The sequence below is a fragment of the Nicotiana tabacum genome, chromosome 23, assembly GCF_000715075.1.
Source record: "Nicotiana tabacum cultivar K326 chromosome 23, ASM71507v2, whole genome shotgun sequence".
NCBI lineage: Eukaryota > Viridiplantae > Streptophyta > Magnoliopsida > Solanales > Solanaceae > Nicotiana > Nicotiana tabacum.
In genome coordinates, this window is record NC_134102.1 from 143,153,439 (window position 1) to 143,165,614 (window position 12,176).

The 12,176-nt window shown below is 37.8% G+C and overlaps 1 protein-coding gene across 2 annotated transcripts; it reads left to right on the forward strand.

Moving 5' to 3' along the window:
• The first annotated feature begins 8,476 nt into the window (after positions 1-8,476).
• Positions 8,477-11,880, forward strand: LOC107763978 (putative late blight resistance protein homolog R1B-16). 2 transcript variants are annotated; one of them, XM_016582504.2, is made up of 2 exons: positions 8,477-10,336; positions 11,209-11,880. In XM_016582504.2, the coding sequence occupies exons 1-2, from the start codon at positions 8,485-8,487 to the stop codon at positions 11,232-11,234; spliced, it is 1,878 nt and encodes a 625-aa protein (XP_016437990.2). In that variant the 5' UTR covers positions 8,477-8,484; the 3' UTR covers positions 11,235-11,880. The 2 variants fall into 2 exon arrangements, with proteins under 2 accessions (XP_016437990.2, XP_075102509.1); XM_075246408.1 differs by having other exon boundaries at positions 11,615-11,880.
• Positions 11,881-12,176: the final 296 nt, after the last annotated feature.

A 12,176-nucleotide genomic window follows, 5' to 3' on the forward strand; every position in this document is an offset into this window, starting at 1 on the left:
GAGGAGTGATCACATTTTCTAGAGGATGTGAACTTTTGTGTTTCCAGTTAGACACTTGAACCTCATTGTGAGAAGGTCCAGGTATTTCTGAATGTGATCCTTGGTTGTCGTGAGTACTTCTTCTCACCTTAGCATGTGGGGGTGCCTTGTACAGCATCATCAACTCTGTTTTCAGCTTCAGTTGTTGTGATTGAGGAACCCGGTTCCTCCCTATCAGTTGGAGATATGACTGCACCATCATCATTTGATTCCTTGACGTGGCTCATCATATCAGCTTTTCCATTTGCCATGGAAATGACTTCACAATGGATAGTTGACTGTTCTCCATCTTGATCAATCTTATCATGTGAATCCTTCCCACATGAGTGGAGAGATTCATCAAAGATAATATGTATACTTTCCTTAACACATTGAGTTCGTTTATTGTATACTTTGTAGGCTTTACTTTGTGATGAATAGCCCAGAAAGATCCCTTCATCACTTTTGGCATCGAACTTTCCAAGGGCTTCCTTGTCATTGTCGAGGACAAAACATTTGTACCCAAATGTCCTTAGATGTGTCAGCTTGGGATTCCTCTCGTTCAGCAGTTCATATGAGGTTTTGTTCAGAAGGGACCTGATCATGCACCTGTTCACCAAGTAGCATGCAGTGTTGATGGCTTCTGCCCAAAAAAATTTTGCAATGCCACTATCAATCAACATTGTTCTTTCCATATCTTCAAAGGTCCTATTCTTCCTCTCCATAACACCATTTTGTTGAGGTGTTCTTGGAGCTGAAAATTATGAGTGATGCCATTTTCAGCACAGAATTCGTCGAATTTGGCATTGTCAAATTCTATGCCATGATTCGGCCTTATACTTACTACATTATGGCTCATCTTCACCTAGATCTTCTTCACAAATGCAACAAATACTTCAAAGGTTTCATCTTTGGATTTGAGAAATAGAGTCCAGGTGAATCTGTAATAGTCATCCACAATAACAAAGATGTATTTCTTTCCTCCTCTACTTGGCACTCTCATAGGTCCACATATATCAATATGGAGGAGATCAAGTGGCCGTAAGGTACTAACTTCCTTTTTGGGCTTGAAAGAAGATCTGACTTGCTTTCCTTTTACACATGCATCATACACCTTATGATTCTTGAAGCTTGAGTTGGACATGCCACAAACCAGGTCTTTCTTGACCAATTTGTTCAGCAACATAAAGGTTGCATGACCCAGTCTTCTGTGCCATAGTTCAGCATCATCATCTACAACACTCAGACAAATGAGATCCCCATTTTGCAGGGATTCAAAGTCAGCAACATAGATGTTTTTGTATCTTTTAACCACCAAAACCACTTCGCCAGTCACAAGATTTGTGACCATGCATATTTTTGACACAAATTCCACTTTGTTTCCCTTGTCGCGAATTTGGAAGACACTCAGTAAGTTGTATTTCAACCCATTCACGTAGTACACATTTTTAATTGAGTGAGAAAGAGACTTCCCAATCCTTCCAACTCCCAAAATGTATCCCTTTTTGCCGTTTCCAAAGGACACACTCCCTCCTTGCAGGGCCTTGAGTGAAAGGTAATCATTTGTGCTTCTAGTCATGTGCTTCGAGCAGCCACTATCCATGTACCATTGTTGGTTGCTCCCTTTCACTGCTCCCTGCACAAGAAAATCAAGGGTTAGACTTAGGAACCCAAACAAGTTTGGGTCCCTTGTAATCATGAAAGGGATGAATCAGGACCCTTCTGGTCCAAGTTGGCATCACACGGTTTTTTATATGAGGGACCAGGTTCTTTAGCAGTAGTTACCTTTTTAGCAAAAACTTTATTTTTCTGTTGAGACTGAAATTTGGCCTTACAGGTTTCCTTAAAGTGCAGAGCCAGTTATCAGGTACAGTAACGTACTTGCTATGAGGGTTGTAGGGAGTCTTTTCCCTTTGGAACCCTATTCCTTGCATGTTCCCCCCATGGTTCTTATACATGGCAGTGATAACATCAGAGGACCAGGTCCACTTGAGTGATTTTTCTAGATCACTCTTACCTCTTCCTGAAGTTGCTTGTTTTTCTCTAGTTCGGCACACATACTGGATTTTACTAATTTTAACTCATCTTCAATCCTAAGATGTTCCTCACTTGCAACTTCCTTTCCCCTTCGAGTAATCTCATGATTACCTTCTTCTTTTTGTTCAACAATTATTTCCTTTAGGTCCACAACTACCACTAATAGGTCATCTCTCTCATGCTCTATGTTAGCTACTTTTTCAGTTAAGGCTTCTTTCTCTTTTTTAAGGCACTCAATGGCCTCTTTTAAATCAACCACAACAACTGTTAGGTCATCTCTCTCTCATGTTCTATGTTTTCAATTATTTCAGTTAGGGCATATTTTTCTTTTTTTCAAACTCTCAATGGTTCTTTTAAATCGACCACACAAACTACTAGATCATCTCTCTCATGTTCTACTTCTCCTAGTTCCACAGTTAATGCATTTTTATCATTTATAAGACTATGATAAGCATCAATTAAAATATTTGCCAAAGACATAAGTTTTTTTGGAGAGTAAGACTTCAGATTTCTTTGGATATCTAGAAAGTTTACCTCATCTTCATCATCGTCAGATTGTGCCATCAGGGCAAAGATAGATTCATATTCAGTTGCTTCACTTCCTACTACCATCATGGAGATGTCGCCTTTTTCATCATCTTCTCCAGATTCGCTGGAAGAATCTCCCCATGCAGCAAGAGCTTGTTTCACAACATTGTCATCAGCATTTTTTCTTTTGAACCGTTTGTCAGGAACCTGGTTCCTCTTAGCTGCTTTGTCTTACTAATCTTGCTTGAGGAGAGGACAATCTTTGATGAAATGTCCTGACTTCCCACACTTATGACATAGGTCATAGCCTCTTTGCTTGCTGGAGCTGCTCCGTTTTGGAATACCTCCATTTCTGCGAACCATTTTTTGAAACCTCTTTGTCAAGTAGGCCATATCAGCATCCTCACCACTTAATTCATTGTTGTCTGTCTTGAGGACCAGGTTCTTTTCCCTTTTGGGCTCTCTTCTCTCATTGTCCTTCTTTTTCTTCATTTCATAAGTTTTCAGATTCCCAATGAGTTCATCAATAGTCAGTTTCTGTAGATCATTTGCCTCCGTAATAGTATTTACTTTGCTTTCCCAGGAAATGAGTAATACGCTAAGTATTTTTCTGACAAGTTTGTTCCTTGGAATGATTTTTCCCAGAGAATGGAGCTCATTGATGATAGAGGTGAAACGAGTATGCATGTCCTGAATGTGTTCATCATCCTTCATTCTGAAGAGCTCATACTCTGTGGTTAGCATGTCAATTTTCGACTGCTTGACTTGAGTTGTCCCTTCATGAGCTGTTTAGAGAGCTTCCCAGATCTCCTTAGCGGATTGACATGCTGAAATCCTATTGTATTCGTCTGGTCCAATACCACATACGAGAATTATTTTTGCTCGAAAGTTCTTATCTATGGCCTTGCGATCAACATCATTGAATTCCTTTCTTGTTTTGGGAGTTGTTACTGTTGGGTCACCACTGGTCTTCATAGGGACGAAGGGTCTATCACAGATAACATCCCAGAGCTCTGAATCTTCAACCATGATAAAATCATGCATCCTTGTCTTCCACTATCCATAGTATTGGCCGTTGAATCTTGGTGGTATGTAGGTAGATTGACCTTCTTCAAAATTTGGTGGAGTAGCCATGAGGATCATTTCTAGGTGTTAACCTGATAGAAAGAATCTGCTCTGATACCAATTGATAGAAACTAAGGGTCCACCAAACTTATATAGAGAACCAGGTTCTCTATTAGTTTCCACTGAACGCACGCACACTGCAGTAAGTAAATGACACAATAGAATTTTACGTGAAAAACTCCCCGCTCACGGTATTAAAAACCACGACCTACCCTTGTAGGATTTTAACTTCACTACTGAGCAAACTTCAGATTACAACCTATTGTAATCTAGGAATTAATCTCTTAATCTCTCACTAACTTGTAACAATTCTATTACAAGCCCCTTTGTAATAACTCCATTACAAAGCTTACAACTCGACTAACTCTAGCCAATACACAAACACAAGGTTTATGATTTTACAAAAGTTTCCTACACAATGCTTCTAACTAAGCTAAGTAGAAATCACAAGTACTTTAACAAAGGTGCAACACAACTAAGGACATGTAATAACTTAATACAGGAAACTGGTCCTTTGTTATGTTGTTCTTTGTTCTTGATGCCCTTGAGAATCTCTTGCTGGATTGATGCACAAACTTGAGAGAATGCTAGATGGATTCTTCAATGTTCAAGTGATGTTTTGCCTTTGGTTTAATGTTAGTATTACATAGGTGACATCACTTGAATGATGCAAGCATGTTTGGTACAAGGGCATTCCCAATGAAGTTAACTGCTGCACTATTTTGCACTGTTGCGTGTGCAGGCAGCAACTTTACAGCTGTTGGGAGATTGACTGGTACGGTCATCAAGGGAACTGGTGTCCATCTGTTCCCCTTGTTTTTTTTCTCTCTTAAAAGTTGATTCACTTCCCCAGTTTAAGACTTGTTATTCTTACATACTTGAGGATGCGTATCAGGTACCTTATCTGGTTCTTATCATTGAGTTTGTTAGATCATCAAAACATAACCAGAATGCATATATCCTATCAAGCCTACTCAGGTTCAGGGCCAGTGACAATAATTTCTCCTCGCGCATTTTAGCCAATGCAACTTCTCTTTCAGCCTCCTTTCAGCTTCAATAGTTTCCTTTCCCTGCCGCTCTTGCTCTTCTTTCCTCCGAGGCTCTCTAGCCTGGGTATAGGATTAATAGTTTAGCAACGCACATTTGTTTTGCCCTTTCCAAGATTGAACTTGCAAAGCCTATTTAGAACCTAAAAGTGCTTACCTGATCAACTTCAAGTGCAGCACAATAAGCGTCATCCTGCTCCTCCCTCAAACGTATATTATTTCTCCTTTCTTCTGCTTCAACCCTGGCAGACACAAGCGCAGTTGCACTTTCCTATAGCACCCTTGCAGAGCACAGAGGCGGATCTAGGACTTAAGTTTTATAGTTTAGTCTTTAAGGTTTTTAGCATTGAACCCATTGTATTTTTAAAGTTATGGGTTCATATTGCTAACTATATATTGCAATATTAGTGAATGTTTACACATAAATTTATGTTTCGCGTCAAAAAGTATTGGGTTCGATCGAACCCGGTGCAGATACATTGGATCCGCCTCTGGCAGAGCAGTAAGCAATTGTTCAGGAGATTTTGGTGTCCCATATATGAATATTTGAATTGCTGAAATTATATGCTTTATGAGCTAATCGTCGGTCTTACCTCCATCACCAAATTCTCATCGTTCTCTCGGAAATCACCTCGACCCCATAAATATTTTCTCAAGTCTCAGGGTAATTAAGGTCTATGATCCACCGAATACATTGCTTACTTTATCACGATAAATAAGGTGAAAGAATTTTGCAAATTTTATTTTTTCATACAAGCAACGTAATTATACTACTCATATTGTGCCAGCCGTTCAATTGAGACTACATCACTAGGGAGGAAATGAGTTTTCGTGGTTTTTTACAATGTTGAAATTAACAAAATATATTTTTCTAAACCTCCTACGGTGTACCATGCTATACGTTTTATAAAAAAGAGGCTTGAGAGAGTTATTGGTGTTATAAGATGTCAAAGGGCCTTGGCTTTAGGAATTAACCACTCTAAAAAGTTGCTATTTAGGAATTAGCCCGTGCGTCCTGAATTTTAATTTTTCATTTCAATTTTTCAAGATAAAAATATCTTGAATTGTCAATAAATACTGGCTAATCTCTAAATAAAATTCATGAGAATGATTATATGTGCCCTTGCCCCTTAATTAGCATGATGGATGTAGCTATTACAAGAGGGGTTGCTCTGATGGTAAGCAACCTCCACTTCCAACCAAGAGGTTGTGAGTTCGAGTCACCCCAAGAGCATGGTTGGGAGTTCTTGGAGGGAAGGATGCCGAGTTTCTATTGGAAACAGCCTCTCTATCTCATGGTAGGGGTAAGGTCTGCGTACACACTATCCTCCCCATACCCCACTAGTGGGATTATACTGGGTTGTTGTTGTTGTCGATGTAGCTATTTAGCATAACTTCTCTTGAAGATCTTTGTTAACTGATTATTTCTGAGAAGTCACTCTTGAACTACAACTACATATGGAAGCATTGACATTCTTTTTCGATTAATAACTACTACTATATGTTAACAAAGATCTGACACAAATTCTTACTTTAGATTCAATAGAGGTAAATACTAGTTGTTTTTTTTTGTACCAAAAGTAACATGAATCTTGGAATATTTAATGTATGGTCAAAGTGACCTTTGAAAAATAACAATAAAAATAACAACAATAATTACACAACAAAAAACAAATATTATATACACACACACACACGCGCGCGCATATATATATATATATATATATATATATATATATATATATACTCCTCACCATTAAATTACACATCACCACACATACACATATATACACCGCATAGAGAAGCTTTACCTAGAGCTTCCAAGAGAGAAATCTACCAATTAAGACGTACAAATTCAATCCAAGAGGTCTCTGGTTTAAGGTGCTTCTCTAATTCTTAGATATCATTAATAATATTTAATAGTACTCTATTTGTCCAAGTTTCAAAAATCTTTCATAATTTATTTTTGTCAGAAGTAATTTTTGTAAAAGTAGTTTTGGAAATTAACTATTTATATTTGATTAATTATTTTTAAAAAAATACTTTTGCTAATATTAGAGTAATACTTTGTATTTGACCAAACCCCTCAACTTCAACATATTTTTTTTACGAAATAAGTAAAAATTTGAGATAATCTTAAAAAATAAAAAAACTTTTGGGCAAAAGTGATCATCTCCCTCGTTTGGGGTGGAAAATATTCTCTCCATTTTTTAGTATGTGTATGCGGATTTACTAAAATTGGGCTTTTGTTGTATACCTTGCCCAAGTCCGGCGATCACCTAAAAAGAAAAAGGTCCGGCCGTCACCTCCACCGTCGTTTCCGTCGACGAAAACTCCATCTCCGCCAATGCTTCCACCTATATCAACGGTCCACCACCGCCAAATCCTCCCAATTCTAGAAATATTTCTCTATTTCTTCCAATTCTTTCAACCGGGCTAGTTTTAACATTAAACAAAAGGAGAGACAGATTAAAGACAAGCTTTTCTACCAAATTTTCCTTCTCATCATTTCCGATCCTAAATCCGCCTGTAACCTTTTTACTCTCTACCTCGCCACCAAATTTTCTGTCACCTTCGCCGGATCTTTACTAGCTATAAGGAAAGCATCGCCACGGATAAGTTAGAGCTTTTCCATAGTTTCTGAGTGGAGAAAATGCAGTAGTTTTCATATTAGATTGCTTTATCAAAATCTTTGAGTGCTAAGGGTTGTGGTTGACCATGGTTGGTTTTGCAGAAAACAAAAATAAAGTAGTGTGCCATTCAGGGGGTCTTAGCTACCGAATTTTGTGCAAGTTAGAGAGGTAAAGTATGCATTGAGCTTTAAAATTTTGAAAACCTATTACCTTACCAAAAACAAAAAAAAAACAAATAATGACTTGTATTGTATGTGAATTTGTCATTTCTGTCATTTTTAGTGTCTAGTGAGTCCAAATTGCTTCATTCGCAAATGTGGAGATCCTTTACTGCAGAAGTATAGAGAGAGATGTCTGCTTATGTTGCACTGACTTCTCTAATGGGAACAGTACAACAGCCTCAGCTTTTGCAATCAAACTTAGATCTATGGAACACTCATGTGGAAAGTTTGAATTTACTCTATGAGAAAGGTTGATTCTCTGCAAGAGTTTCTTGATAGTTCTGATGCTGAACAAATGGAGATTTTGCAAGCAAAAGTAAAACACATAGCAAATGAAGCAGAAGACGAAGTTGAATCACAGATGAAAGTGGTAATGGACGAACAATATGACGGACTGCATCAAAAGGAAACCCTCGAGAGTCTTTTTGAGATCTTACAACGAGCTATAGGAAACGTTGACTCGCTCAAGGAAGAGGTCTTCAAGCACAGTCAGAATAACAATTTGCAAGCTGGAAATTCCTCGCTTGGTGATTCAAGTTCACCACGATTGCATGCTTCAACCCTTGAGAACGATATGGTGGGGTACAACATTGAACAAGCAAACATGCTGAGTCAACTTACCAGAGACTCACCTGAACTGGAAGTCAATGCTGTTACTGGTCTGGGCGGCATTGGTAAGTCAACTTTTGCCAAAAAGATTTTTGCTCATCCCTCAGTTTTGAGCTTCTTTGACATCCGTGGATGGATTACCGTGTCTGAGGACTATAGTTATAGAAAGATGCTTTTAGGCCTCCTTAAAGATGTTAATATTGGAAGGAAGAAGACCTTGATAAGAAAAACGATTCGGATTTAGCTGTTTGCTTGAAACAAAGTTTAATGGGTCGAAGGTATTTGATTGTTGTGGATGATATATGGAGCAAAATCGCTTGGGATGAGATTAGACTGTGTCTTCCAGATGATGGTAAAAGAAGTCGGGTATTGTTGACTACTCGAGACGCTGAGGTTGCTCAATATGCTAGCTCTTCGAAGGATCCTTTCAAGATGCATTTACTATGCCCTGATGACTGTTGGAATTTGTTTCAGCAAAAAGCATTTGCAGGAAAAGGTTTTCCAATTGAATTTGAGGATGTCGGGAAGGATGTTGCAAAAAACTGCAAGGGATTACCACTTATGATTGCCGTGGTTGCCAAGATTCTGTCTAGCAAGAGGACATTGGAAGAGTGGAGAAAAGTTGCTGAAAGGGTGAGCTCATTAGCAGAAGTTGATGCTTATCAACAATGCTCAGGAGTGCTTGCTTTAAGCTACAATCATCTTCCTTCTTATCTGAAAGGTTGCTTTCTGTATTTTGGACTTTTTCCAAAAGCTAGTGAAATTTCTATGGAAAAGCTGATTAGATTATGGATTGCGGAAGGGCTCCTAAAGATAAAGGGTATGGAGGGATTGGAAGAAGTGGCCGCTAGTCATTTAAATTATCTTATTGATAAAAGTCTAGTTATTGTTAGCAAGGGAAGTATGGATGGTAAAATCATGACATGTATGATTCATGATCTTGTTCATGATTTCTGCTTGAAAGAAGCCGGCAGCCAGAATCTTCTGTATATTGTGAATACCGATATTGATGGACCTCTATGGGTTATTCCTGAAGGCTGCAGGTGGGTATCACAACAATCAAGGGGCTTTTATTTTCATAGTCGATTCCCTGATCTTGCTTATAGCAAATTACGTTCCTTTTCTGTCAATTCTAGAACATTAATTCTTGATGTAGAAAGGTGTCATTTCAAACTTCTTAGGGTATTGGACTTGGAGAAGAAGATCTTCAATTTCCCCATAGCTATACTAGACCTAGTTCTTTTAAGGTATTTGGCATTGAGCATTTCAAGATCTGGACAATTTCCTATTTCTAAACTTCTGAATTTACAAACTCTCATTGTTGGTCTGACCCGAATACACGCTAATCGTTCCTTACCAAATGGAATTTGGAAATTGTCTCAATTGAGGCATCTCCATTTTTGGCGTATGTATTTGGACTCTTCTCAGACAGTATCAGAAAATGAGGTGAAGAACTTGGTTTTGGAAAACATACAAACTGTTTCTGGGTTGATACCTTCTTGTTGCACAAAAGAAATATTTGAAACGATTAAGAAAGTGAAGAAATTGGAAATTGCTGGTAAAGCAGAGGAATTTCATAGCGAGATGGGATGGTATAATAATCTTAAATATTTAATAGAGCTCGAGGCACTAAATGTTACAGTTCCGCCTGATTTTGATTCCGACCCGCTGCCGTGTTTAATCAATCCAAGTCCAGGTTCTTTCCCACCAAATCTCAAGAAATTGACACTTAGCCGCACCTGTCTTCCATGGAATGGCATGAACATTTTAAGCAAGTTGCCCAATCTCGAGGTGCTTGAATTGAAGGATGATGCCTTCTCAGGCGTTGAGTGGGAAATAACAGAGATGGGATTCCCTAAATTGAAGTTTTTACTCCTTGAGGATCTGTATCTTAGATATTGGACAGCCAGCGATGATTATTTCCAATGCCTTGAGTGTGTCTGCATCAGAGAGTGCACACTCTTACAAGAGATCCCAGAAGGATTTGCAGATAGTGTGACGCTGCAGCTAATTGAGTTACATAATTGTCGTCATCCTCTTGTGACTTTTGCCAAGCAGATCCAGGAAAAGCATGAGGAATTGGGAAACAACATGCTTAAAGTTTACGCCTTTGATTCAAGTAAGTAAATCATTAACAATGAACTTTCAATATCTATTAAATATTTTGACTTCTGATCAGGAACTGTGTTGAATCATTAGGTAAGAATTAACCTGTTGATTGTAATAGAATTTCTTCTGCATAACTACTAAATAGGAGTATATTGTTGAGTTTGTTACATACGTTGCATGTGCTTGTTGTACGGCCTTTTAATTATGATATACATGGTCAATGAAAAGATTTAGAAAAATCATTGCACAAATATATATTATTGGCAGCCCGGTGCACAAGTCATCCGGCATTCACACAGGGTCCGGGGAAGAGCCGCACCCTAAGGGGTGTAATGTAGACAGCCTACCGTAATGCAAACATTAGTGGTTGCTTCCATAGCTCGAAGTACACAAATATTTACATTTAGGAAAATGGCTCTATGAAACTCTTTCAGGGTTGATCTCTGTCAATGCAGTAATTGAGCCATTTTATGTTGTGTTTATTTTATTTCATTAGTTGAGCTCATACTACCCCTGTACAGCTTGCCGATGTCCATATTCTGAATTTGGCCATTCTTGCTCTGTCAATCCTGTCAAAAAGACATTTTTATGAGGGCTTCGTGATGTTCATTGTTTGTTGTTGTTGTAGTTTTCTTTAGTACTCTTTTGTGTGTATTGCAAAATTTTGAGGGGGAAAAATGTCATGGTAGTTTATTCTTGCTATTATTTGCTTATTCCTTCCTGATACAAGAGGAAAACTAAAAATCACTGTTCATTGAGTAGGCAAACATGTTAAGGTGAACTACAAATAATATTAGGTCTCGCAACATAAATTTGATTCCTCGGTTAATTTTGTTCGATTATTTAGACCGTGTGTTTTAATGTACATTGTGTACTTTTCAGTTCTACAATGGAAGAAAGAGCCCTGAATCAAATTATAGGTAGATTTGGTGATAGAAATATGTTAGGAACAACAAACCTTTGGGAAGGCCTTGCTTAGAGGACCATATCTTTATCTATTGTCTACTACTTGTGTAACAGGGAGAAGCAATATCAACAAAAATATTACTTTAACCTCTTGAAAAGGTGGCACATGAATTGTTGCCCAAAGAAAAAAAATGCCTCCTACATCAATGATAAGGAAGGGAGATCATATTTTAACAATTGTCATGTGGTTGAAATTAAATATGCTGAATCATATAAGCTATGTGGATGTGTTGCTTATAAAGAAAAGGGCTATGAACTCTAATTTCTCGCTATTTTCACTTTACGTTTACTTGAGAGTCATCTTGGAGATTTTCTTTAACAGATTAGATTGAGAAAGCACAGCCTTGAGAAGAAGTGGAGAAAGAACTCTTTGTTGGTTTTTCTTTAAAAAATTTCATGTCATTTCTCTAGCAAGAAATGTAACTTCTCAGAGATCAAATTTTCAATGTGCTCTTGTAATAAGGTGTGGGATTCTATAGTCATACTTAGCAAGAATTGTGGAGATTTTTTTTTAAAGTGCTCTGTAATAATGTGTGGGATTTATATTCATATTTAGCATGCTGAACGGGTATTTAAAGATCATTCCGACAATGCTTTGTTATTTTTTGGATGTTATACTATTACTCCGCTGAAGTTATTTATGTCTTTCCTCATTTAGAAATGTTCATATACTTGTGATCCCTAAGATAGGTAGAAATAGGGGTGTCAATGGTTCGGTTCGGTCGGTTATTTTATGAAATTTGTACCATAGCAATTTTTCGGTTATTCTATTATGTATCCAAAATTAGACTTTCTGATACTGTCCCAATCATGTCGGTTTCTCTTCAGTATCGGTACGGTTCGGTTAAGTTTTGATAGTTTTTTCAATGTCTTATAAAAGTTAC

What these genes read in the sequence shown, in the direction of transcription:
- LOC107763978 (XM_016582504.2), top strand. Translation starts at nt 8,485, where the DNA reads ATGGGTCGAAGGTATTTGATTGTTGTGGATGATATATGGAGCAAAATC. An exon ending in AGTTTACGCCTTTGATTCAA is followed by an intron (nt 10,337 to 11,208) that starts GTAAGTAAATCA and finishes TGTACTTTTCAG; the next exon opens with TTCTACAATGGAAGAAAGAG.